At 49.0% G+C, this 27,874-nt stretch overlaps 1 protein-coding gene across 1 annotated transcript in view; it reads left to right on the top strand.

Moving 5' to 3' along the window:
* Nucleotides 1–20,098: 20,098 nt before the first annotated feature.
* The window catches only part of LOC122384086 (rabankyrin-5-like), a 71,101-nt gene continuing 63,325 nt past the window's right edge, over nucleotides 20,099–27,874 (top strand). The window contains exons 1-6 of the mRNA XM_043371084.1: nucleotides 20,099–20,407; nucleotides 20,848–21,043; nucleotides 22,281–22,390; nucleotides 23,584–23,728; nucleotides 24,019–24,142; nucleotides 27,556–27,705. Of these exons, the coding sequence (XP_043227019.1) occupies nucleotides 20,395–20,407; nucleotides 20,848–21,043; nucleotides 22,281–22,390; nucleotides 23,584–23,728; nucleotides 24,019–24,142; nucleotides 27,556–27,705 (738 nt within the window). The 5' untranslated portion in view covers nucleotides 20,099–20,394. The remainder of the gene's footprint in view (nucleotides 20,408–20,847; nucleotides 21,044–22,280; nucleotides 22,391–23,583; nucleotides 23,729–24,018; nucleotides 24,143–27,555; nucleotides 27,706–27,874) is intronic.

The raw sequence follows: 27,874 nt of genomic DNA, 5'->3' as shown, positions 1-27,874 counted from the left end.
GGGCCCACTGTGTCAGCCAGGGGCCCCTATAGAATAAGGACCCCTGGCTTCCAGGGGGGGGGCATGGTCCCTTTGGCCCCCTCATTGGCTATGCCACTGCAGGTGACAAACGTTCTTCCAGGCGACCAGGGGGCAGGGGCCAGGCGACCAGGCCCCCAGGCGACCAGGGGCCCCCAGGCGACTAGCCCTCAAGCGACCGGGGCCCCCTAGGCGACCAGGGGCCCCAGAAAACCGGGGGTCATCGGATGAGTGCAGGGGCCCATTGGGTCATCAGAAGGCCAGAGAAATGAAACTTCGATATCAATTTTCTTCCGAGTAAAAGATGTTTTATCCAGTGTTTGAAAAAAAAATATCCCGGGGCCTGAGGGGCTCTCCCATGGCGCGTTTTGCGCTCAAGGGAGGGGGCCATTGCCCCCGTGGCCCCTCCCCCTTGGCTACGCCCCTGCCGATATTGTTATTCATGGACAAAGCCAGCTAAATCTCTAAATACGGCTGAGCTGAACAAATAAGCAAGAATCATTACCGGTTCGGGTAGCCTTTACTACAATGTATTATGTTAGTTAGCCCTCGCCCGATGAGGGGGGTTGATGCACCCCCCTAAGGTTTTTCACAAATAACGTAAAAACGGCGGCGCTCAAATTTCGCATACCCTCTGGGGCAACCTTTTGGCACTTGTCCTGAAAATTTCAGGTCTCTAGTCTTTTCAGGTCAGGTCACCAGGTCACAAACCCGGTACAAGGTCAGGGGAAAATTGGACTAACAGTTTAGCGGCAACCGAATGCCAGAGTTTTTCGTTGATAGCGTGAGTTCTATAGCACGTAGCGCTACCAAATTTAAGACACGACTTGGAGCATCTGTTCAGGGGCGTAGGCAGGGGGGGGCCACTGGGCCATGGCCCCCCCCCCTTGGGCGCCGAAGGCGCCCTTTGCGATTGGAGGGCGCCGAAGGCGCCCTCCAATCGCAAATGCAATTGTGATATAATCGAATCGAAAAACAATCGCGACTGGAGGGCGCCCTCCAATCGCGAATGTGTTTACAGGGAAAATACGGATGGAGGGCGCCCTCGGAGGACGCCCATTCCAAATACGCCCTCCAAATACGGTTGGAGGGCTCCCTCGGGCGCCCTCCAACCACATTTGTAGGCTGTAGCTCTCTAAGCGTAACGGTGGTCGCCTATGTAAGCCGCTGTCCTGTAAATAAGCGCCCTCTCACCCGAAGGCGCCCTCCTGTAGGTCGCCACCCTGCTACACATTGCCGCCCTTCTGCTGATCGGCGTCCTCATAATTATTGGCGCTCTCCTACCTATTGAGCCCTCATGTGAAATTTTGAAGGCCGCCTTTCTCCCTTTTGGCACCCTCTTGTTCAGTGCCGCCCTCCTACCTATTGGTTCCCTAGTCCTTCCTGTTGAATGTTAATCGGGGCCCTTCTCCTATTGGCGCCCTCGTGTAGATCGCCGCCCTCCTAACCACTGGCACCCTCCTGTTGATCACCGCCCTCCTATCCACTGGCACCTTCCTGTTGACCAGCGCCCTCCGCACAGACGCCCTCCTGTTCGTGTCATCCTCTTGAGCAAAGGCGCCCTCCTCACCATTGCCACCCCCATTTTAATCGTCACCCTTCCGCTCATTGGCGACTTCCAGTTGATGACCACCCTCCCACCTATTGGCGACCTCTTGTTGATCGCCACCCTCCTATTGGTGCTCTCCTGTTCCTCGCCACCCTCTTACCTGGTGGCGCCCTCCTGTTGATTGTTGATCGGCGCCCTCCTACCTATTGGTGCCCTCCTGTTGATCGCTGCCCTTCTATCCATTGGCGCCCTCCTGCTGCTCGCCAACTTCCTACCTATCGGTGCCCTACTGTCGAAACTCGGGATGTTGATCGGGGCTCTTCTACCTATTAGTGCCCTCCTGTGGATCGCAGTCCTTCTACCTATTGGCAACATCCGTTGATCGCTGCCCTCCTATCATTTATTTACTCCTTTGGCATGTTTTTCAACTTAGTCGTTCTATTGCACATAGTTGATGTCTTGCCTGTGAAAACTGCCACAAATGAACGTGCATTCAGCACAATGAATGAAGTATCTATACCTACCAAAACTATCTACGCTCTACGATGCATAAAACACGTCTTTGGTCTTAACGGATTGACCCTACTTTACGTGCATCATGGCATCTATATGGATTACGATTAAGTATTGTCAACAGGTTCGGGCGCAACAGCAGGCATCTGAAGTTTCGGTGATTGAAACTGGTTATGTGGGTACACTGTATGCATCTGTGAGAAGGCTATGAAGGCTGGTCTGAGGTAATTTGGATGATGTTTACGCATCTCGCGCTCCGGTATCAATCCGATACGGTGATCTGGTGCGTAGATATGCCACCGCCAATAAACTTTTATACATCGACACCCATGAGCCAAGCTTTCTGTACAGTTTGTGTGGCAGCGGCCCGACCAAACCTTAGGTATTTTTTACACCTTCAAATTTGGTAAAAGAGCGAGAGGAGCTTTGAACAGTGATCGTATAAAAGGCGTGCCTAAAAAGCGGAGGAAAAGGTTGTTTTCAAAAATTTCGCGCGCCTTCGGCGCAGCATTTCAAGAACACTTGACCTTTTGTGACCTGGAGTATAAAGAATACACACGATGCAAAATCAATGCAGCACGACCTATACGAGGTTACGCAAAAAAAAAACTGGTGGCATGGTAAAAAACGCCTCCCAACCCCCCAACCCCCACTGAGCGATTTTTTATCTCGCGACCGTATGGCGCCCTCCTTGGGTGAGGTGGCGCCCTCCAAACCCTTGGCCCCCCCTTCGCGATTTTCTAAATACGCCGCTGCATCTGTTTGTCACTTGGCCTTGGAGTTTTAGGTTCCAGTGACCCGAGGTCAGGTCACAAGGTCACAAAAACTGGTGCATTGTCAAAATAGCAAGAATACCGAATAAGAATACCTACCTACCACGCAGTTTGCAGAGGGCTGTACATGTAACTCTGGAACGAATCGCTCGAGCATTGCTAACCATAAAACATACGACAAACGTTAACTTTGCAAACTATCATCTTATTTCCAATAACGGCACTGCTTATTTCGCCTCACCCCCGCCCCCCCCCCCGGTAACAGGTTATGAAATTGGTTGAACCCCAAAACAGTGGCTGGATCCACCCTTGGGCAGGGGAGTAGCGAAAATTTTGCCCACCCAGTGAAAAATCCTTAGAGGAGGCCCTGACAAACTGTTACAGTAGCTGGCCCCTCCCCTCTAAAAAAATACTCATAACTTATAAGTGTAAATTGAACTATGTAATGTATTGAGCAAACAAATGAAAGTTGAGGGAGTGTAATTAGCTACCTACGCAGAATAGAACGGCTTAACTCGCCCACACGTCCGTGCTGAAACTAACAAAACGACTGTTCGGCAAGGGCTAGGGTAACACCAAGGGGCAGAGGAACGCCAACGAACTGAGACGGAAGCGGACGTCGTCAAGGCGCGATATTTCCTGCAGACTGCAGACAACACTGCTCCAGTCACCAGGTTGTTAGTTGTTACTGCGACACAAAGGGACAGTTGGCGCACCATTACTTTAAATATTAATCCATGGATTGAAGTCTGTAAAATAAGGAAGTGACACAGGATACAACTACATTTTTATTACAGGGAATATCGTACTGAAGAAGTTTCAATCTTATCTCATTAAAACCTCAACAACGAGCGTGGTAGGTAGTCAGCTAGACTTTGAACTCTACGTTCAAACCACTCAATTTTTAAATCAAATTAAACTACCTATGCAGAAGCCGGCCATCAATCTTCAATCCGGAACAGGTTGAATTCATTAGCAGTCATTCTGCTGGAACCCTTCCTTGTCATGAGTACCGCGAACATGAGCTTATCACAGGTGATGATCTGTATGCCGGGATGGCTGCCGACTCTGGCTGGCTGCGGGCGCTGCTCTATCAGAGCAGAGCCCGGCGGCTCCTCTGCGGGCGCGCCGTCTTATCTCGGGCGTCAGGCCGCGGGGAGAGGGGGAGAGAGGAGGGAGGGTGAGGGAGGGAGGCGGCTCACGCCGGTCCACAAAAACCGGCCCGCCGAGCCGCCCGGGCCGGCGCGGTGGAATGGCTCAGCGACCGGTCCGGGCCGCCGGCGAAAGTCGGCCCGGCCGGCCGGCCGCCCGGCCCGAGCGGCCGGCACGGACGGCCGGGCGCGGCGAGGCCATGGGGCCCCCGCGCCGGTCCGCGGTACAGGGTAGGCTGTTACTGAGCAGGGCCGGACAGCGCGGCAATGACGTGGTCGCAGGGTGGGGACGGATGAATGACGTCGGTGCTGTGCGCACGAGATGTGTATATGCATTTACAGAGGTATACGGTTACATCAATCGGGACTCGGGAGGAGATGCATCTGATCATTCATTATCATGACTCGTCATCGTCAGACATGACTATAAATTGCAATAGCATGTTACTAATGGACAGTGACCAATGGAACATGTCCTGACCGCCACATCACTCGTCAGTAGGCTCGTCTCCCTTCCCTTCTTGGATCCCCATCCCTCCCCAGCTGGCAGACAGCGACTCCCCTTTCCCTTCCCCCTCCCCAGTTGGCCCGGCAGCTCCCCGGAAAGGCAGCCCGGCTGAGTCACCGAGTCATGACTCTCTGCTGAGTCTGTGATTCAGTCAGCGCTCTGGGAACTGCGCCGGCGCGCAGCGACGGTATAGTGACCTTGAGCACGAGCTGCAGGAGGGGGTGGGGGAAGGGGTGCTGAAGTTGTGAGAATCACAAATGTGAGAGAATGGGATTACAGTGAGCTGTGCCTGTGAGATGGAGCTGCGAGACGCTGTCAGTAGGAATGCACGAGTGTTCATGTTCTTGGGAGTGCTCCGCTGTTTTGGAATGCCTTGAATTGGTTTTAAAGATAAGTTTCAGATGCTCTAAAGTCTAAATTTAGCAACCTACAACTCAAACTCTTTACCAGAAGCTTTCTTGAAAACGTGGCTGTTTGACTAAAAGCGATAGAAGGTTCCTACACGAAATAACATAAAAGTGAACATATGTTGCTAAAGAGTCGAAAGCTACGCAAACTGAATCCCAAATTGCACTTGCCTTTTGCTGTTATTAGAATTTTCCTACTCACATGACTTGAATAGTTCTGTTACATAACATTAAAACTTCGCTTGTTTTAAATTCTACTTGCAAGCTGCACGTTCGTCTAAAGATCATTCAACATTTGCATAGGTAGGTAAACATATTTATGTTTAATAAATGTGTTTTGTTTGTTTTGTTTGTTATTGCAGTTCTCTATACCTATACCCGATACCGTGCATATTGCCATTTGCCAATTGCCAATCATCGATACTTGCATTGCGATATCAGTCAAATATTTCTCGTAGGTATGGCTATGGATATTTTTAGTTGCTGATATAATGAATAAAAGAGAAACAGCTATATACCTACTCTGTCTGAAACACGCCGCACAAGTTTCCCGATCTATAAAGCTCATTTTTCAGCAGAACTTCCAAGAAATCGATAAGACCCTGCACAAAAGTTACATTCTCCGGGCAGGATACATTACTCGGAGACAACGAGCATCAAACTTTTGCCATCACGGCAAAATATGCTTCCTACGGTGGCCGAGTGCTTTTTCATTCATCACAGTCAACTCCACAATGCTTTGAGAACAGCAAACAACTGTGACGGCCGTGGCGGCGTTCTTTACGGGCCAAAGTTGGCTCTCTCGCTGCGAATGGTCTGATTCCGTTCGAGCGAGTACGGAATGTGCGCCAATCGGTTCAACTTCCGGCTCAACTTGGCCGCGCGTCGCTCGTCGCCCGAGGCCGCTCCCCTGCGGCGGGCGGCCGGCTCAGCGGTGCCCCGGGCAATTTCTCGCGTTACTTGCGACAAACTTTTCGGTAGCTGCTGAAGGAAGTTGGAAGAGGAATGGTTCTCTGCCTATATATGGCCTTGGTCCTGTGTCGGTTTGGGCTGTCAGCTGTAAAAGGCTCGGGCCCGGGCCCGGGCCCGGCTGGCTGGGAGATGAAATGAAAACGTCGGCAAGGGCCGAGACGATCGACTTGGTCGGGAACAGTGCAGTCTGCTGAAGGGTAGGCGAATTCTCAGCGCAACTGACGCCTTAGTTAACCCGCGCCCAGATGGGGTCTGCCGAGCAACGCGGTCTGATGGGGGTGGGGGGGGGGCATTTTGGCCCCCCCCCTCAGATCTCGAGAACCACGCAACATAGCGACAAGCGGTAAACGGTGTTGGATAGCCCCAACAGGGAGCTACCTTGTGACCCAATTTCATTGACCTCGGTCAAACCGATGACGTCACAGGTCAGACCAAAGGTCGAATTTTCACAGTTTACAGGCATTTCAAGAAATGCGTTGTAAAATCGTGTAAAATGCATTTCATTGAAAATCATCGATGGGGAAATGTTCTTCAAACACATATTTTGCTATTTGAGGTCACTGATACCAGGTCAGGTCACAGAGGTCAGGTCACTGGGGGGTCACAATATGAAAGTGTCGTGTGATACATGTTTTATGGTCCATTTTACATGACAAATGCGATTATGTGGGTCAGACAGACTTTAGGGCCAGCTTAGGTCACGTTTTGGTCAAGGTCAGGTCAAGGTCAGGTCAAGGTCAGGTCAAATTAGGTCAAATTTCAAAGTTGATATTTTTGCATAAAATGGGTATCGATTCGATGCAGCTCGTCACGGGGAGTTCAATGGTGGTCTCCGTTTTGCGCTACAAGGTCTAGAATTGCTAAAAATTGAGTTCAAAAATTTGACGTCATCAATTTTTAACAGTTTTTTCGCTATAACTTGGCCAAAAAAAGAGGTATCGATCTAAAATTTGGTATGTATATCGAAGAGCGCAGGGACTATCACATATGTTCCGGTTTTTCGAAATTCGAAATTTTTTTGGAAATTTTTTGAGTTTTTCTAAAAAAATCAATTTTTTTGATTTTTGGGGGTTAAAATCCAAAAATTTCAAAAATCCGAGATAGCAGTTTTGTAGCGCCGTTTTTTCTCTACACAACCACATAACGAACTTTAAAATTTCTTGTGAACTGTAGAATTGGTGAGCGTTTCAAGATGTCATGTTTTTTGCTCATTTTTACTCGAACATGACCTCAGTTTGACCTCAATAACTCCTGACCTGAGGTGACCTGTGACTTGAAATTTTGTGTGAAGGTGTCAAATTGATGTTCGGTAAGGTACCCAAAATTTGGCGGCGCTGCGCGTCGCCGTTTTCCTCGCTATTTAAGAAAAACCACAGGGGGGGCCAAAATGGCCCCCCATCAGGGCGCGGGTTAACTGCTGTGATCTGTGTTGATAGAAGCATCCGACTTCACATTAATATCTTTAACCCGCGCCCTGCTGGGGGTCCTGGATTTCCACGCCCTGCTGGGGGTCCTGGATTTCCACGCCCTGCTGGGGGGGGGGGGTGTTTGAACACCCCCCCCTTGTAACTCGGCTCCTGGGCCACGTAGCGATACGCGGAAGGCGGCGTTCGAAAGAGCGTAAAAAATAATTACGAAATCACTTCGGTCAATTTTTTGGTCAGGTCAAAGGTCAGGTCACCAGAGGTCATTGAAAGCAAAATTTCGCCGATTTCCAGGTCGAATGTCGAAAATTTCCAAGAAGCCAACGCATAACTCGGGAACCAATAGAGCTACAGCGCCGCGAAAAAGCGCATTCGATAGCCCTATTAACGCCCTTTCTGAATAATTCTCTCAGATTTGACCTAACGTCAACGGTTTTGCCTGCAGGGGGCAAAAACTGCAAAAATAGCCGATTTTTTTAAAAACAGTTTTTCTGCAATAACTTTTGACCCAAGCCTTGTACGAGCTTACTTTTACCGGCATCGTGTTCCTCTCGTCAAGACGCATCGAATGAACTATAACTTGACCTTGAAAGGTCAACTTGAAAATTTGACCTCAGGTCAAGGTCATGACCTGACCGGAAAGGGTCATGTTGCATATCAGTCGATCCGTAGCGTCGAGCTGAACACATCTAAGGCGTTTTCATCGCTCTAGCATGCCTCTATCAAAAGTTATTTGCGAAAAACTGTTAGATACCATTCGTGACCTAAGATGACCTCAGGGCATAAACAAGGGTCACGGACACCATTTTTAAGTTCAGTGTGTCTAAACCACTTGTAATTCGGTGTTTGGGAGTGTTTATAATGTCTTTCATCCAAAAGAGGCGCATTTCAATTTTCTCCCATTGACTTATAATGGGGAGGTCGCAAAATTGACCTGACCTTAGGTCATCGATATCAAAATTCTGAGATATACATTTTGTACATGCTATTGCTCTTAGCAATCGCTGAAAGTTTCAAAGCGATCGGTCACTCGGTGTAGCTATGACAGACATTAAAAGTTTTTATGAGGTGAGGTCACTTCAAGTGACCTGGTGACCTGACCTTGAATGACCTTGGTCTGAAATTTTCACAACATGTGTAGAATTGATGTATGATAAGGTGTATTAAAAACGGCGGCGCTCCGCGCCGCCGTTTTTGAGATATTCGCGAAAAACCACAAGGGGGGGTGTTCAAACACCCCCCCCCCAGCAGGGCGCGGGTTAATAGACAGGAGCCCTTCCGGATGACGACACTTTCAGATCACATCTCTAGAACATTCACAATGCGCAGTTCACTTCGCGCGACCAAGGTAGTTTTCCACAGGATTCCAACAGGATTGATGTGTCGGCCTTTCGAAGCTTATCTCTGCGCCGTTGACCGACCTTCCACGGGCGATTCTCTGAAATAATGGAATTCTGCCATATCGATCTGACGTCGCAGTTCTCAGGTACACCTGCTGGGACCTGCACATAATCCTGCATAGCGCTCTTCGTGGTCGGCCAGTTGTGGATGAAACACTGAATCCTGTCGACCAAACGCTAACCGGAACAATTCCGAACATCAATCGACCAAGGAGCCGCATGGCCACGTGACCTGCCCAGGAAGCGAACCCGGATGACTGCAGTTCGGAGGGCAAAGAGGTCACTTCCGGGCGCAACTGCAGAGCTGTTCGCCATTTAGTTTATAAGTACAGATTTACTGAGCGCAGATACAAAATTGTGGCCGATGTTTTCCGTACCTACTGAACTTTGCTGCCCTTTATTCTTACTACGTGTCTGCCTATCAAATGACATTTCATGTTTATCTTTTTGCCTTTAATTATTTTTAGTGCCTGATTGTTTTATGCTAAAGTAACTTGGCAGAGTTCGGAAAGTTACCAAATTAAATGGAACGAAGAATGTCACGCCAGGCTGCTCATGCTGCAGACTCACCGGCGACGTACTGAACAGCTGCATGTGAGATTCCGCGGGGAAAATTCCCAAATATGCTTAGGTACATGCCGGCTGCGATATTGAGTCATGGGTAATGGGCATAGAAGGTAATATCGAACTTCATAGGCATCTGTGCACTTACTTCTATATAGGCCCTAGTTCGCATGAGAAGCTATACTTATTTTCAATTAGTTAGACAGGTAGCTGAATATAATTATTTAACTAATGCAAGTCGGCAGTGACAGGCTAGGAATTTGCAGGTCCGGTGATTAAGCCTACCGTACCGTGAATGTTTCTTTCATTCAGGCGGTGTCAAATTAATGGTGGAATAATAACAGCATTTCGCTGTCTCTTTTCATTGCTTATTGGAAAAAGGTGCAGCTCGATGTTGCACTGAAGGACGTGTCAACGGAGCATGCAATGTAGCAACTAGCACATCGCAGTATCGTTCATAGAACGGTAGAACGATATAGAACGATATAAACGATAAGATATAAGAACGATATATAGAACGATATAAATGCAATTCAGACTGCAGTAATAGACAGTTTCGCACCGGTTAGGCATCCCCCATATCAGTAGATATAGCCCACCGCTAATGTGCGGTTTTACCAATCTCAACAGATGGCTTTGACTGGCGATTTTTTAATGCGGAGTGATCGAAAAGAAGACGTCAATAGATGAAGATGCAGCTGCGAGGGTAACGATACAGGTTAGCTACATTCAAAGTATCATTGTGGTCTGGCTTATCATTCCTAAGGTTCAGAAGCAGAACATACCCACTACCCAGGACTGAAACCGCACATTACTTATGCTGTGGACTGTACACATAGAAAACAGCAGTGGTGAGCGAGCACCTCCTTCACCCTCAGTGCTCTCAGCAGAAACCCCCACCCATTCTCCATCCAGCCCCCCCCCCCCGTTCCTCGACTCGGCCTGCAATCCCGGTCCCTCTCTCACACCCGGCATTCCGAGCAAAACATCACGGCACGGAGGCAGGCCCGGCCGGCTTGCGAAACACGATTTGGCGACGGAAAAATGCGAACCGAGGCCTCGTCTGTCCCTCTCCCCACGGGCGCGGGGGCGATCGTTGCAACATCCGAGACAGGTTATCGTCTTCTAGACCCGCTCCTCCCCACTCCCCTCTCCTGCGGACTGCGTCCTCCTGCGAGAGGTGGGGAGGGAGGAGGAGCAGGTATAGCAGCCGGAGCCCCCGCAGCTCTTCGTAGATACACTGAGGGGTCATTTGGTCGATCCGGAACTGAATCGATGTGCCGAATGTTTCTGGAGCTGAAGTCTTGTGTGAATACAAAACGCCAAACGGGGACCGAATCGTGAAGTCACAGTCTTGTTTGCGTTGGAAGATGCATCGATGAGACGGTGTTATACCTAATTGTGGCAAAATACCTGACATTTTTTCATAGGGAAGAGCATACAAGTGCATTTATCTCATGAAATTTAATGTAGCATTGACCATCGTTAAACCGTTTATCGTTAAATGGTCAACATGTAGAGTTATTTGTCAAAATATTACTAAGACTAATTAAACATGTGAAAAGCCGATCATGCCTTGCTCTTCAGGGACTGGTTTAGTTTAAAGTCAGAATTAACCTTTTTGATTTTACAAATTACCTTTTTGATTTTACGAGATCTTGAGTAATTAAATGCTCGTCGGACAGCACATGCGTTTGGTTGAATTTTCAAACAAGTTAGCCATTATTATAACTATTATAATATAGCAAATATTATAACTAATAGTAGTCATGTTATTATAAACACTATTATATCATGTATGTACATAATATAATCTTATACAGAGACGAATAAGAGGCTCTTATTGGTCTCTGAAACAAGGCCAAGGAGGGCTCGAATACGAAGCTGCCTGTAACTCGCTGTATAACTCCGGGTCGGGCCGCGCAGCTCATACTGAGATTTTCCGTTATATTAAAAAGACTCGCTTCGCCCTTCGCGCTCGCTACTGACCACCTCGGAATGGTCTGGTGGCTGACCATTGTTAAAAATTTGTTGGGCAGTAGGATTCTCCGGGCGTGAACTATCGGCAAAAGGTATGTGATACAAATCGATCAGTTATGTGAGAATTAAACAGATATAGACATTTCACTGACAGTACCTGTGCGGATAGCCTATAGGTAGGCTATCCGCATAGGTTATTAGGTAGCCTATCGGAAGTTAAAATTGCCATACCTAGCCGAGCGCCACGCCATATGTGGAAGGCTTTTGGTGTCAATACATACATACATACATACATACATACATACCAGTGAATCACCATCAACAGTCAGTCGCTATGTTCAGTCATTCTGACGAATCTGTTAATTTTCAGTAATATTTCAATTTTCAGATACACACGTCTCTAATGGCGAGTTGATTGATTAGGCCATTGTAATCAGAGCCTGCATGCCGGGTTCCCCGTTCCTCGGAGCCGACTGATACCGGTTTGGCCGTTTGGGGTACATTTAGTCTGGAGCTGCACATGACGCACATATGTCTAAATTTGGCTACCTTTCTTCGAATTATGAATAACTTTGCATGCTATTGCAGTTTCCTTGACACTTAAAATGAGTTTTCCCAGAAACAAAGCTCCAGAAAGAGTAGCGTACTACACTTAAAGGGACCCTCCCACCTTAACATTAGTTTTGAGTTGAGATAGCCAAGTTTGCGGCCAGGCTCAGAAACCACCATTTATCCTGGTCGCAACCCCCGCAGCTTTATGGTGTTCAAGAAATTTCTTCCCTTTACTTGCAGGGTGGGACCAGCGTGGTCCCTATCTCTTAAAGGGACCCTCCCACCTTAACATTAGTTTTGAGTTGAGATAGCCAAGTTTGCGGCCAGGCTCAGAAACCACCATTTATCCCGGTCGCAACCCCCGCAGCTTTATGGTGTTCAAGAAATTTCTTCCCTTTACTTGCAGGGTGGGACCAGCGTGGTCCCTACACTCAGAAAACACTTTGAGAACATTTTTGAATAAGGGCTCATATGAGTGCCAAAACAGGGCTCAAATCTGTATGATTTTAAAATCGGGATCAGTTAGGCGCCCTTTTCGGGCTCAAAGTACATTAGCCCCGAAAGCGGCATCAGTTCGTCTTCCTTTTCGGGCTCAATTCGAGCTGCGTTTTAGGGCTCCATACGACATTCCGCCATTCCGTCTTTTGCTGTTTTCAGTGCCATGTGTTGGTGTACCTACCGCCGTGATTTCAAAATGAATGGTAAGTTATTAGTTATCAGTTATCGCTATCTTTTAGAAAAAATCAAGATGTTGATGCTCATGCCATTTTAATCCCTTATCAATTAAAATTGTGGTGGCATTTGTTCAGAAAAGGTCAGATCTACAATTGTGGCGCCGTTGATACGAATACGCACGGGTTTGATTATTCGTTTTTCTTGTATTTGCGCTACATGAAAGCATCATATCTGGATTCAGGATGTCAAATAGTGTAAGAATGTGCAAAAATTTTGTCTGGTTCTTCGTGATGATGTGATTGAAGCAATGCTTTCAAGGGTAGGTAAGGATTTTGTTACTTGTTCGTAATGGTTATCTTGATGCTCAACTAAAATTAATCCTAACCTTGCCTACTAACCTATTAAGTTAAACTTAGTACCAATACCTACCAACCTACAACCTATTTGGATCTTTCATATACTTATAACATGCTGCTGCTTCTGCTAACATGCTGCGGAATGCTGGTTGACATGATGGAATGCTGGTATCACAGTGTTCCATGTTTCAGAATTTTAGGTGAATAACCACACATGATGGGGAAAATGTTTTCATCCTAAAAATATGACAAGTGGCTTTATTTCATCTTTGCTAAAAAAATATGTCAAAAGTTTGATTCAACAGCCAGCTGCCAGGTTACGCATGACTTGACAGTTGATGCATCTACTCTACATCATTTCATTTCAGATCCTGTGAAGGTTCTGACAAAATCTGAGGTAAAAATGGCATTATGCAGTTTTGCGGAAAGACTGAATCTATCTCATTTTGTCTTCAGATTTTTTTATTGGGACACCCAATTGAAATCCAATTTTAGAACACTGTGACACCATGCCTGTGTGCCAAGTAAGAGGAAGGGTCTACAAGTATACATCAAGATAACCAATTATGGACAAGTTGAGACTTGAGTCATGAGCTCTTATTTGTGGTTACAATACCTTCAACTGCATGATTTTGCACAACTTCCATACAGACATCCAGACTGGAAAAGGTTCAAGTCCATACTTATTCTGGTGCTTGAATATGGCAGTTCAAAGATGGAAGGCATATGATGCTACAAAATGAAAAAAATAATTCAACTTACAAAAAATAGGTATTCATATCTATCCTAAACTAAACTAACCTAAACTTACCTAACCTAATCCAACCCAACCCAACCACCCCAACCAGCCCAGCCCAGCCCAACCCAGCCCAGCCCAGCCCAGCCCAGCCCAGCCCAGCCCAACCCAACCCAAAACCTACAGTCTAAAACCTAGAGCTAAAACCTGCAGCCCAAACTGGAAAACATCCATATGGTACGCCGGACGCCCGTGAAGCCGTCATGCGCCGAAGTTCGGCGCAAGCTATTTTGCAATTTGCGCTGAAATTTCTGCATTATTTGCGCCGAAGGTTAGTGCCCTTTTGCGTCAAAATTAAGCCACTTATACAAAAAGCACGTTTACATCTGCTGGCCAAGGTTTTATAAACCAGACAGAACGCTCTGGGCCTTAACCACTCCTGACTCCCATGTTTGAGCGTCCAAATTAGTTGATGTTTCCATGGAAGCTGAATACCACAATACGTGTAGCGCACTGTAGCATCGTGCCGTGAAATAAGGCTCGGGACGGAAGTTCCGGGGTCACAAAAATTGGTGTGGCGGTGTTGTCGCGGCTGGCGGGCTCCAGCAAGGGGTTTAAGTTTACGACACCACTCTTGTTTCAGGAGAGGTGTCAGCGATTCGAGACTACTTGGGCATGCGGGCAGCGGGGTCGGCGTGGCTGCCTGCGGCTGCGGCCACACATCTTGGCGTCCTGGAGGCGGAGATGCTGATGGTGGCATGAGTCATCACTGGCTGCCCGATTTCCATGCTCCAAGACTCGCCGTGAGGGCCGAGGCGGGCGTCGTGCCGATGGAGAGATGAGGAGGGATGCGCTGGCATCGCGCCTACTGGCGAAGGCGCTCTCCCTCCCGTCGGAGGACCCGCCGCGTCGTGGCGGAAGCCCCCCCCCCCCCCCCAACCGTGACTGAAGTCAGTGACCGGCTGGAGAGAGCGCGGGGGAGCGGTGTGGGACCACTGGAGTGGCGCTGCCCGCCGAGGCGCGCTTATCCACGAGACTGCCCCCGTAGACGCCAACAGACGGCGTCACGGTCCACCTGGACCTGCTGCCGATCGGGGCGTCCGCGACAGCGAGGAGGAGTGCTGCGGAGGCGTGACTGGGAGCGCTCCCCCAGCGTGCGACGTGGGCCTGGGTCGACGGGTCTGCGACCGGGGGAGTAATAGGAAGGCGGCGCTGGGGTCCTCACCGAGCACCCAGACAGTACAACATTGGTACTGCGGGAGGCGGCGGGGAGGATTTGCTCCATTTACCGATCTGAGATGGTGGCGCCCAAAACGGCAAAGCAACATCTCCTGAAGCACCCGTCCTTCGAGGAAGACCCCATAATCATTTGCTCCGACTCGCAGGCGTCGCTGGCGACGCCACGAGGTGGACAAGTGGCCCAGACACCCCCCCCCCCTCATCCCCTAGGTGCCGCCATCTGGGAGTATATGATGGCCCTAGTGGCTGTAGGGGGCCGAAGAATCCACCATAGAAGGAGGGCGGCGATAGCCCGATTAAGCTGGGCGTCCAGTGGAGCCTCGGCTCTATCATGGGCATTGGGCAAGGACTCTGCGAGCACCCCCGTCTCCTCCATCTTCGACGGCACTCCAGTCAGAAAGCTGTCCCCACCCGAGTTTCCCAGCAGCATGGGCCACATGAAACCGAACAGCGCCGAGCCGCTCGACGCTGAGGACCAGGCGAGAGTAACAGTGAAAAGGTGAAACGCTCGAAACGGCGCGCGCCGCCGGCCGAGGGCGCCGAGCCGGCCCAGGCCGGCTGCGGGTCAAACAGAAGCCGTCTCCGCGGCGGCCGCCCAGTGACAGCGACTCGGACTGACGTCGAGGCACCGCTGCCGCCTCCGCCGACCAACCCGCCGCCCAGCAAGGGCAGTTTGAAGGCGGCTGCGCCGGTGAAGGTGGCGCGGCCTGGCAGGGGCCGCGGCCGGCCCACTCCCAGCTACCCGTCCCGCGAGGTGCTCAGTACCACCGACTCGTCCGATTCTGAGGCAGCGCCGTCGGCGGGCCGCCGCCAGCAGTGACGACGACCGGCTGGTGGCGTTCGCGCGGGACTTGTCCGACTCCTGGTACTCGGACTTGCCGCCCAAACTGGACGCCGGCGGCGTGAGCACCAGCAACGCCAATAAAAAGTCCACCTTCATCCGGCTCTTCTCGCACCGTGTCAAAAGGACTACGCCGCGCGGCCGGCCGGCCAACTCGAATGAGCGCAGCGAAGGGCACACGTCCCCGACGGCGGCACTGGCGCCTCCCGCCGCGCCGCTGCCGGCGTTGCTGGCAACGCCGATCCAGGCCCATCGATTTCTACTGTTTTGTTGCCTACGTGCCGCTGCCGCCGCTCAGGCAGCACAATGGCGTGCCGGTGTTGCGCTGTCGGATCGAAAAGCGGCTCGTGCAGCGGACGGACGGGTGCGGCCCGCGCGATGAGCCGCCGCCGCACACCGAGCTGCGCCGCGCGGACGTGAAGGTGGAGCTGGCAGCGGCCTGCTCAGTCCCCTCAACGGCGTCGACCGGCTCTCCGGCGATTTGCGGTCAGAAACGCCGCCGCTTCTGGGACCAAGGTGTCAGAGCGCGGCGCTGCCCGTGAGACGTTAAGTTAGCACAGGCAATGTCGTCTGCACTCCTTGCAGTTCATGTTGAATACACAACCATGTTGCGAAGTAATAGGCGCCGGGTTTTTCAGTTCATAGAACTTTTTCCCTGGCTATTACACCCCACAACCGAACACTGACACCTTGCACAAGTATGACTGTGTGTATGAATGTTAAAATACATGAACCAATGTTGTGTTTTCGGTTCCAGTACCTTCTTTGGGCACCTCGGCAACAAGTAAGTAATCCGTTAGCTTTGCCACACCTAAGATAGGCTCCCACGTTGTTATTTGCTCCCGGGTTAACATAAACCGGTTTAACGTAACTTTTGCATCCCGGCCAAAATTGCCGGTTAACTGTCCCACCGCTCGAGACTGGCGCTAGGCTGGCCGAGCAAAAAAAAAGTTTGTCCGCGGCTTCGTCTTATTCGCAGCTGCTGGACACGGGGGAGGGGGGAGGAGGGGCTGCATCGGACGAAAAGCGGGCTCTGGTATTAACTGGATTTTTTGCCAGCTGGCGCCGTATGGTGGCGCTAGCAGAGCTTCTTACATATCAATGCTAGATATAAAAGAATGAATATTTACCAATCAATTTTTCATTTAAAGCCATTTGAAATATTTATGTCCATCCTACTACCGCGCTTAGGTATATCTAAAATTAAATACCTTTCGTGCGTCGCCAGCTGGCCAGCCAGCTGACGCAATCCAGCTTTTACCAAAGCCCCGAAAAGCGATGACGTGAGCCCTAATATTGGCTTCACCACACAATTTGAGCCCTCAAACTGGAATCAGGTGAGCTCGAAAATGGGGATCAGGCTGAAAACTGGTATCATAGTGAGACTAGTTTTAGAGCTTGACACCGATAATGGGTACTGACTGAGCTCTGTTTCTGCGATCAATGATACCGATTTAAGGGATCGTATGAGCCCATGTGGCGCTAGCTCAGAAAGTATTCTCGAAATGTGCTGTCTGTTTTGAATATGGTACATTAGCCCGAAAACTGGTCTCTGAGCCCGAAAATCGGGACACTGTTTTCTCAGTGTATCTCTTAACCATTACGGGAATCTGATGACGTCATCAGGCTTTCCAACGTCCGTTAAATGTTTGACTAAAACGTTTTGTAGCACGCGGTGGTATATGCTGCTTTGCGCGCAACAAATGCCGCACTTTCAAATAAAGTCGCTAGGAACAGCGGAGATCCCAAAAAGTAAACAAAAGTAAAAGTCTAATATCTTGAAAACCGGTGAATATTTTTCGATGAAATTTGGTAGATATTCGTTTTTGCTCTTTCTGAACCGAGCGACATCACTTTCATGCCAATTCATTAACTTTTTTGAAGGTGGGAGGGTCCCTTTAACCATTACGGGAATCTGATGACGTCATCAGGCTTTCGAACGTCCGTTAAATGTTTGACTAAAACGTTTTGTAGCACGCGGTGGTATATGCTGCTTCGCGCGCAACAAATGCAGCACTTTCAAATAAAGTCGCTAGGAACAGCGGAGATCCCAAAAAGTAAACAAAAGTAAAAGTCTAATACCTTGAAAAACGGTGAATATTTTTCGATGAAATTTGGTAGATATTCGTTTTTGCTCTTTCTGAACCGAGCGACATCACTTTCATGCCAATTCATTAACTTTTTTGAAGGTGGGAGGGTCCTTAATTCAAATAAGCAGTACTGGAATAATCTGGGTTTCGTCTTATTCCTGAGAGCGAATAATGAACAATGACTTTCATACCCGATGGATCCGTTGCAGCTCTAAGAATATAAAACATTGACGAGCTAATAGCGTGATGGCGATACTATACCTACCTACCTATGACTATCTCGTATATTCAACGTTTGAACTACAAACATACTGTAAAGAAGTGAAGTAAAATAATGCGCATATCTACATGTAGATATCGTCGATATCGATCATATTTTCTTGCCAATTTGAAGGGTTAATTTTACTGCATGGAAAAACAATAGGTAGGTAGGTGAACCTTTGCTATACATTTTAACTGATAAAAATTTATCACATCTTTTGAAAATGAATAAACTTCAGAGCCCCAGTTTGCATAAGTTTCGCCATTCTCAGATCGATGCACCAGAGGTCAGCGGTGGCCATGGAAGTCACAGCCAGGAGCAGAGTTTTACAAGTTTTCTGGAAAGCCAGGCAGTGAAACGGCGTAGTGCTATCAGCTTATATAAGTCGCGAATATGCAAAACATTCACGTGCCTATCCCGCTTCCGCGGCTCCGCCCTCATCAGATGCACGTGTTGAGAGCGACAGTCGCGGCTTAGTGAGAAGTAGGCCTTTCGTCAGACGTGCACGTGATAACAGTGCACCCATGCGGCGGCTCTGAGGTAGGTTAGGTCACCTTAGTCAATACTTTAGCGTCCCGTGGCGCAACGGGGAAATTAAATTTGAGAACTATGGACTGAAAAAGAGGCATACATTTTTTTAACATATGCGCATAAAGGGCTGATAGTTGTGGAAATAAGCGTTAGCAACACCTTTTTACTGTTTACATACTTTCACGAATCATTTTTATGTTTTTATATATTTTGGAGGCGACTTTACCGGTAGGTATTCATCCTTCTTTTTACAATAGAAATTAAACGGGGCATTTGGGAATGATCATGTTTTAATCAGGTTTTAACGATCATGGTAGACCAAAGACTTGAATCATTGTTTTGGACACATCTGATGTTTGCAACTTTGAGTCGTCAGCTTTGGCCTGGCTTGGCGTAAAAGTATAATAACCAATCGAAATTATGTATCCCTGACAAAACTGCTTTCTAGCTATGCACTGATAGTATAGGTACACCTACCTACATAAGTTTGTTTGTACCCTCAATAAAAGGAGAAAACTTAATTGCATTTTGTTGTACCTACCTTCAGTTGGGTTTATGCAACACATAGGTATTATGCAATTAAAAGGGTTAAGTCAAAAGATCGGAATCAAACAGGTCTATAATGTGCATACCTAACTCCAATCTCTAGTCATGAACTCGGTTCATTTTGTTTCCCAGCCTAAAAAGTAAAATAGGTATCTTGCGAGTTGCGACCCTAAAATTTGTTGGACGTTGCTTTTGTTCATTTGACAAATTAAAATTTGACTGAAGTGAAAAATTTGATTGTTGATAAAATTGGATTACTCTCGCCAAAAGTCAGTATAGGCATAGGGATCTTATGCGTCTAGTCTAGCGCGCTATTTGAATGCCTACGTTACGACACGAGTGGTATGGTGGCGCTCGACAGCTACTGTTTAGACCCCATGGCGGGTGCAAACGGTCTCAGAGAGATGTGGAGTACATAGAGTGCAGTGAGACCCAAACGACCTCTATCCCAACTGCACAGGCCGTGACCCGTCCATCAACGGTCCGTGATCACGTCCGTGATCTGGACAGTGACCCGTCCGTGACCCTGCCCGTGATCCAGACGTGATCCTGTCCGTGACCCATCCGTAAGTCATCCGTGATCCGTAATGACTGGTCCTTGAACCCGTCCGTGATCCGTCCGTAATTTCACGTGACCCGTCCGTGATCCCGTCCGTGATACGGTGATTCCGTCCGTTACCCGTTCGTTACCCATCCGTAAACCGTCCGTGACCCATCCGTGACCCGACTTTTGTTCTAACATACTTTGTCGCATATGCGCTTTTGCGTACGAACTTTTGTACTCTACTTTTTTACTACGTACTTTTGTCCCAACTATGACCTACGTTTGTGATTCGTACTTTTATTTTGTCTGCGAATCGTCTTCATATCGCTTTTAAATGCATTTGCGTCCTCTTCATTACATGAAGAAGAGGGGGAGAAGCTAGACTAACAAGAGCTGCCACTAGATGTCGCATGGCATCAGAATACCGCCCACTTATTAGTTTCCAAAAATGACGCAGTAGAGACAATTTCTCTCCGGAAAGATAATAAACAATCTCATTAGTGGGCTAGCACGGTTTCGTGAGAATTTGATATCTCGTGGTTCCAGGTTGGGAGCGGTTACGGTGATTCTAATATATACTGCCTTGCTTCAAACCAACTTCTTATTATCGAAGGTGGTCCGTGGGTATTTTTGCCAGATTCTGCATCAGTAGAAAGCTGAAAAGCTTCACATAACGTTTCCACAAGGAATTTTGATCAAGCCATCTAAATTTTGAGTTTAATTTGCTTTCTGCTCTGTCGGTAAATCAATATCGACATCAACGATGGACAACCAAGGTAAGCTCAGTAAAATGGGTGAATAAGGGACAATGCCTTTTTCTTTTTTTGCTCATTTCAATTTGGGGCTATCAGACGTTGATATATTTCTATGTTAAATAAAATGAGTGACTCAACCAAGGTAGGTAGCATTCCAGTCATAATTTTACCTTTGTCGCTTTTCAATCTGATTGATGTTATAGTTGCATTGCAGGATTTTCAGTATGAATCAGTCATGAGATTCATCAGCATACACTGAAGCTGTTTGTATAGTCATAAAGGTTAAAGTTTCCTTGTGCTGCTTGTTATTGGGTCGCAACTTCAAATTGTGAGCAGTTTATGCCCTATAACCTCAGCCTTCAAGCTTTCAAGTAGGTACTCAAAGTAGTAATAAGCTAGATACATCCTTCACACCTGTTCTACCTTACCCAGTGCAAACTGGACGCTTCCATGTTTCACAGGCGAGGTGCACAAGCTGCAGCTGCACCTATCCTTGCTGCGGGAGGAGTACGTCAGGCTGCAGCGCGACCTGGCAGATGTCAGCCGCAAGTATGCCATCCTGTCTGCGGAGAGTGGCGCTCAGGGCGGTGAGCCCGGCGGCTACGTGGCCTCTCTGGTGGCCACAGTGGCTGACCTGTTCCGCTCCAAACAGTTCAGGTGAGGAAAGGTGGGGGCTGGTGTGTGGGTAAGAGGGAGTGGTGACTGGAGAAAAAGGTGCATAGGGTAAGGGAGACAAAACAATATGGTGATGAGTATCAGAGGAGGGTTGATATTTTGGGAGTTGCAGTCTTATTTTCCGGGTGTTCTGTGGCTAAATATGGATATCAGATTGTTTTGTGGACATTGTCTTTACATTTACACCATTTAAGACTAACATCATCATGCTCTTGTGTGAAAATTCTATTTCTCTCCAAGTTTGCTCATTCTCTTCCAAGTTTTGAGGATCCAGATATTATGCCTTTTTTGTTCCAAAAGATTTAATCCTTTGACATTATTTCAAATCTCAACCGGCGTGGTAGTGTGCCTCGTACATACGACGTACGTACAGCCCACTGCTAAAGTTTGCCGGTCCCGTAGCTCAGTTGGTTAGAGCGTTGGACTCCGCGTGGTGAGAGCACGCGTTCCCGGTTATGACAGTCCGGGTTCGAAGCGCGACGGGCGCTCGACATTTATGGGCCTCCTGACAGGTATGGTTGCGGTTGGTGGCAGGCCGTAGCCAGGCGAAGTCAGCGAGGGGACCGGCCGTGCGCGGCTTTGTGCGCACGTTAAACTTTGGACTCTAAATTCTGCCATAGAATCGGAATTGCGCGATCGGAGGGTAGAGGGCAGGGTCATCGCAACAAGCTTCGCTTAGCGGTGGCTCTGTCCTTGTGAATCCTTCCCATCAAAAGGTTCGGACTAAATTTATAAAAAAAAAATGTGTGGTTTTACCAATCTCAACGGATGGCTTTGGCTGGCGATTTTTTAATGCGGAGTGATCGAAAAGAAGACGTCAATAGATAAAGTTGCAGCTGCAAGGGTAACGATACAGGCTAGCTACATTCAAAGTTTCATTGTGGTCTGGCTAATTATTCCTAAGCTTCAGAAGCAGAACATACCCAGGACTGAAACCGCACATTGATTCTAGTTTCTAACCCCATTGGCCATCCCCTCTATTCTCAGTGACCCCTCCCCTCTGCTCCCAGTGACCGTTCCCGGCTCCCCACTGCCCGCAGTGACCTGTCAGTGACCCATCCCCTCTGCCCGCAGTGACCCGTCAGTTACCCCTTTCCTCTGCCCGCAGTGACCCGTCAGTTACCTTACCCCTCTGCCCACAGTGACCCGTCAGTGACCCCTCCCCTCTGCCTCCAGTGACCCTCCTCTATCCCTAGTGACCCCTCCCCTCTGCCCACAGTGACCTGTCAGTGAAGGTCGGTGACCAGGTGTTCCAGGGACACAAGTTCGTATTCGTCGCCCGTGGCAGCCACTGGGGCGTCAAGTCCGTGGCCGACGTCGTTCAGCTCGGTATGTAGGGGTGGGTTTGGTCATTGGTGCCTAGCTACAGTGTGTCACGTGTGTGTGTGTGGCGGTTGGGGGGGGGGAGAGGGGGGAGAGAGGAGGGATCGTCAAGTCGGTGACGGACGTCCAGCTCGGTACGTGGGCTTTCTGTTTGTGACCGCTAAAATATTTCCGTTTTTCCTCCATTTGATAAGTCTGTCATTTTGATTCCTTTAAAGATCATTTCACACCACAAAATCCTCAACACCATAGTTATTAGTTATACTGTGCTTTGGCAACACATCAGGATTTAACCTGTACGGGTGCAGCAAATATAATCGAGTAACATTTTTTTTTGCCGTCTGCGACACCGCATGTACCGTTGGAGTTACGAAGCCTTTTCTTTTTACAGCCTGATATTGAATGCTTGACACCACTACATTTTACCGGGAGCACCTGATTTGGTGATGCGTGCTGGCATCTAGGCCGGCTCACCAGCAATGGGCCAAACAGGAAAAATTAGACGTGACGCTCGAAAACCAGAACTTCGCTCGTTTGACGTGCCTGAATCATTGGCTGTCGTGTCGCTGTACTGTGTAGTGCGTACGTCCTGGCCTTGGCCGAATCGACCCAAAAGGCGATAATCTTTGTGGAAACGTATATGTTTGAAGAATCCAAATGCTGTTTAAAATAGGACACTCTGACACTATGTGGATGGACCTTATTGACTAGGCACCGAGCAAAAAAACACCGCTACTACCACTACGCTGCTGACACCTATGTCTGCAGGCCTCTACAAGCCTACAAGACCTCCATGAATTCCCCCTATCCACAGAGTCGTCTGAGATCACTGACCTGTCCCACTACCCACATACTGGTCGGACACCCCTGACCTCCCCTCACTACCCCCAGATTGGTCGGACACCCCTGTCCCCTGACCTCCCCCTTATAACCCCCAGACTGGTCGGACACCTCTGACCTCCCCTGTTACCCCCCAGACTGGTCGGACACCCCTGACCTCCCCCTTATAACCCCCAGACTGGTCGGACATCAGTTACGAGATCGGAACCTGACCTCCTCTTCTACCCACAGACTGATCTGACCCTGCTCCCCGTCCCCACTACCCACGCACTGGTCAGACAACCCTGACCTCCCCTGTTACCGGTACCCCCCAGACTGGTCGGACACCCCTGACCTCCCCTGTTACCCCCACTCCCCAGACTGGTCGGACATCAGTTACGAGGTGGGGATGGAGGTGCTGCAGTGGATCTACACGGACCAGGCGGCGCTGGCGCAGGGAGACGACTTTGTGCTGGATGTGATGCGCACCGCCGACCGGTTCAAACTGGATCAACTGAAAACCAAGTACGTTCTGAGCGAGCGCCGGCGACTGGCGATGGGTTGTCGTATGGATAAGTTATTATATATTTTGTATGTTTGACTGGCGGAGATGGTAATGATTTACTTTGAGTACACATATTTTATTTCTGATCTCACTTTTCTACATCGGCTATAGCATGTTTTACGCCCTGGTTACCTTTCTTGGAATACGATGTCTAAAATACTAAATGCAAGCTGATTAGAACTCTCAACTTACTTTACCCTTCTGCCATCGGAACCATCGCCTCACTAAAGCTTCGTTCCTCTGCCGCCAGGTGCGAGAACGCTCTCATGTCTTCGGTGAGCGTGAAGAACTGCATCAAATTCTACACCACGGCGGACGACATCGGCGCCGGCACGCTGAAGGACTACTGCTCGCGGCTCATCTCCACACACTGGGTCAGTGAGACATCCAGTATCCACACATTGGGTCAGTGACGGTCTGAGGGCAGTACATACATTAGAGAGCCCGGTACTGCTCGCGGCTCATCTCCACACATTGGGTCAGTGAGGGTCTCAGGGCTGTGCTATCAGCGGGGCTGGGTAGGGGTGCGGGACTTTGAGGAGGGAAACTAGTCTCATAAACTTAATGTAACATCTAATGTAACACATATTATGCCTACATTTCGTGTCACTGCACATGGACTACGTTGGCCACTAGTTACGTGTCCAGCTGGTGTCCAGGGAAAAGGTCGAGGTCGAGGCCTTGTCCGGTGTCCGCTGCTCGGCGTCAGCAGCGGTCGGCCGATCATTACTTTTCTGCATCGGCTATAGCATGTTTTTACGCCCTGGTTACCTTTCTTGGAAAACGATGTCTAAAATATTAGATGCACCGGATCATCAGCCATCTAAAATATTAGATGCACCGGATCATCAGCCATCTAATCGATATTATTATAAGTAAGGGGTTCCAAATGATTTCCGTTCGTCTACTTCTCTCTTCCTCACCACTTCTCCGTTTCCCGGTATTATAGTCTGCCAACTGCCAAGCGCCAACTGCCTATCTCCGTCTCCCTCTCCATCCCACCGGGGTGCCTCTGTCAGTTGTCACCCCCTCCGATGCCTTTTGTCACTCCCGCAGACGTCACTGTTCCCGGTAATTTCACCGGCTTTGGCAGCCAGACATTGGAGTCTGAACGCCACACGGCATACGGATAGAATTGATAGTGCCAAGAACCGGCGCCGCGTTCTGTTGATTTGAAAATAAGAGATTTTCCATCGAGTTTATAATTACCCTCTTAGATTGAGAACGTTCATCGTTACGGAGCTACGATTCACTGAACGGGTCCCAATTTCAGTTTCACTGAGCGGAGGAGGAGCAGCTTCTGTGTTTTGTTATAGCAAACGCCTGTTAGTTCGCCCGTTGTCAAAATACCCAGCCAGGCCCGCTGATTTCTCCGGGTCGTCAATGAGCCGCCCAGCCGCACCCCGTTCATTCACACCTGTTTGGATGGTGTCCAGAGCGGTTCTAGCGGCGGACAATGGAATTCTCATCATCTGTCGGCATTAGTCGGACCGAATGATCCCTGTCGCAGCCACCTGTGCCGCTACATCACAGTAATCCGGCTGCATAACTGACAGACCTCGTCAGACTCACTCAGCTACGGCGTAACGTCAGTTTGACGGCGGCAGTTTGACTCAGTTATGTACGAACTACAATCACTCGGCTGTTGTTTCCCGCTACAAGATTTCAGCCATAGCCCAGTGCCAATTCGCATAGCCTAGCAAATCACATGCCAATCTTTCTTTGTTTGGGACTGGGCGGAGATGGGTGGGTCGGTTTGGGGTGTGTGATGAGGGGATGGGTTTGCGGTTGGTGACAGGGAGGGAGGGAGAGCGGGTGAGGGTGTGTTACATCACAGAGAGCGGTGCTAATTTTACTCCCATCGTGTCACCGCGCCTCCGGGGCTCAGAGGTGAATCAGAGACTCTTGGCGGCAGTGATGTCCCCTCCTGCCCCGCCGGGCGGTCCGAACTGACTCTGTCGGTATGTTTGGGGGAGTGAGAGCTATATCAGACGCTCGGGAGTTATGGGGTGTGCCTGACGTGGCGACGGCCGCGAGGGGTGGGATGGGGTGGGCAGTGGGCAGTGATTGACTCCGGCGGCTCAGAGGCTTGGAGGTCCCGAGAGGTGAACTTTCCGTAGATCGAATATTAAAAATTATCTAATTTTGGCGTGCATAATTAAAGAAAAATACATAAGCAGAACAGCCACACAGCACACAGCGCAGGAAAGAGACTTTGAAGCAACACTTCGCGGCAGACTGTCCGCCTTTCCTAGCATCACCAAGAAACTGTTTTCTTCCAGCTGCTATGCCACTGTGCGTACTGCCATGCAGGGTTGTGCTTGACTCATGAGTCGAGTCAGAAATTAGACTCAACTCTGACTCAAATGAGAGTCAGTTTTGAGTCGAGTCGGATAAAATGTTGAGCTGTTGAGTTGAGTCAGAGTTGAGTCGGACAAAAATATTAAGGCGTTGAGTTGAGTCAGAGTTGTGTCAGTAAAATAACTTTTGACATTGAGCTTAGTCAAACGTTTAGGAACATGAGTCAGCTGACTCAACTTTCTAGAAGCAATATATTTTCACCCCCCCCCCCCCTGCTTAACAACTTAGCCCTGGCCCTGCTGCCGGATTTTTTTCACCCCCCCCCCCGCTCAACAACTTTTTTATCTGAGTCAATTTTGAGTCAACTCACTTGACTCAACAAAAATTTGAGTCAAGTTTGAGTCGACTAATATTTTCATTGAGCCGCTTGAGTCATGAGTCGAGTCAAGGGAAAAAAATCAGCTCCTTGTTTGAGTCAGAGTTGAGTCAGGGCTTTCTGAAGTTGAATGATGAGTCGAGTCGGCAATTTTTTTTTTTTTAGTCGAGCACAGCCCTGCTGCCATGGTTGCACAGTGCACACACAGCCACTATCGGTACGACTCTTTATAGTGATGAGTAGTGACTTCACCAAGTAACCGCTGATGGCACGCCACGTTACTCACTCCCTTTCACTCTTTAGAACACCTAAAGGCTGAGCTACACTATGCGTGACCGTCCAGGAAATTACGTGCGTGATCTGCAGATCCGTGATTGCAAGACTCCCTTGACATCGGTTTCTGCGATTTTCCAGAATTTCCGTGAATTATTGTATGCTGACGTAATAATAAAAACTAATAAATGGTTCCGCAACAAAACGCTTAAGTTTGCTATCTTCTATACTATTTTATTGATAATTAGTTTATTTTGTTAATAAAGCATCAAAAACACATGAAAATTAAAGAAACAAATTATTAGTTACGTCACTTGGATTCATACGGTGCGCCACCAAGTGCGCCAACAACTGTCTCATATCACGCAATCTCGCAGATTCTGCAAAAAAAAAAAAAAACTTCGTAGCTCTGAACTTTATATCGGTACGGAACATCCTGACCGTCCTGACTATCCGGCATTTCCTGTATTGAACAGGGGTAGACAATTGTGCCGAGTTGGGGTAGCACGAGCCTTCCAAATTCCAATTCCACGCCGGCTGCGCCGGCTTGGCTTTGGAGCCGCACCAGACGGCGGAGGTCAAGGTCACCGCTAGGGCGGCGGCGGATTTGCTGCGCCCGTGCAACACCAACTCGGCATATTTCTCCACCCCTGGTACTGAACGTCCGGGATTTCCTTGACTGAATCTGCGTGACCCCAGTGTAGCCGACCCTGTGTATTTCCTATCAGCTGAACTTGACCTGCGTACCGATTTTCTGCAAAACCCGCAAACTCGCAGATCACGGACGTAGGATCCCGCATAGTGTAGCTAGACCTTAACCCTTCTGTCGGTCCGCAGAACGACTTCACCAGCGAGGACTTTGCGCACATGAAGGCGCCGCTGGTGTACGAGATGTTCAAGTCGAAGACCCGCTACCCGCTGCACGCTGCCATCCGACTGCTGAGGGAGGACGTCGTCTTCCTGTTCCTGATCGAGTTCAACGCACAGGTGGGTCCCCGGACCGACGAACGGCTCGGGGGGGGGGGGTAGGGGGGCGGGTGAGGTAATTGCTCAAAATCGGAGGGAAGGAGTGGAGACTGTGCTGTTGGACGGGCTCCTTCGCTGCAGTGGCACGAGAGTCGCACCACTGAATTGGGTTACCTTTCGCTGAAGACAG

Source organism: Amphibalanus amphitrite, unplaced genomic scaffold (genome assembly GCF_019059575.1).
Source record: "Amphibalanus amphitrite isolate SeventyFive unplaced genomic scaffold, NRLGWU_Aamphi_draft 000181F_arrow, whole genome shotgun sequence".
NCBI lineage: Eukaryota > Metazoa > Arthropoda > Thecostraca > Balanomorpha > Balanidae > Amphibalanus > Amphibalanus amphitrite.
Note: the sequence above shows the minus strand (reverse complement) of the source record. Positions and strands in the feature narration are given on the sequence as shown.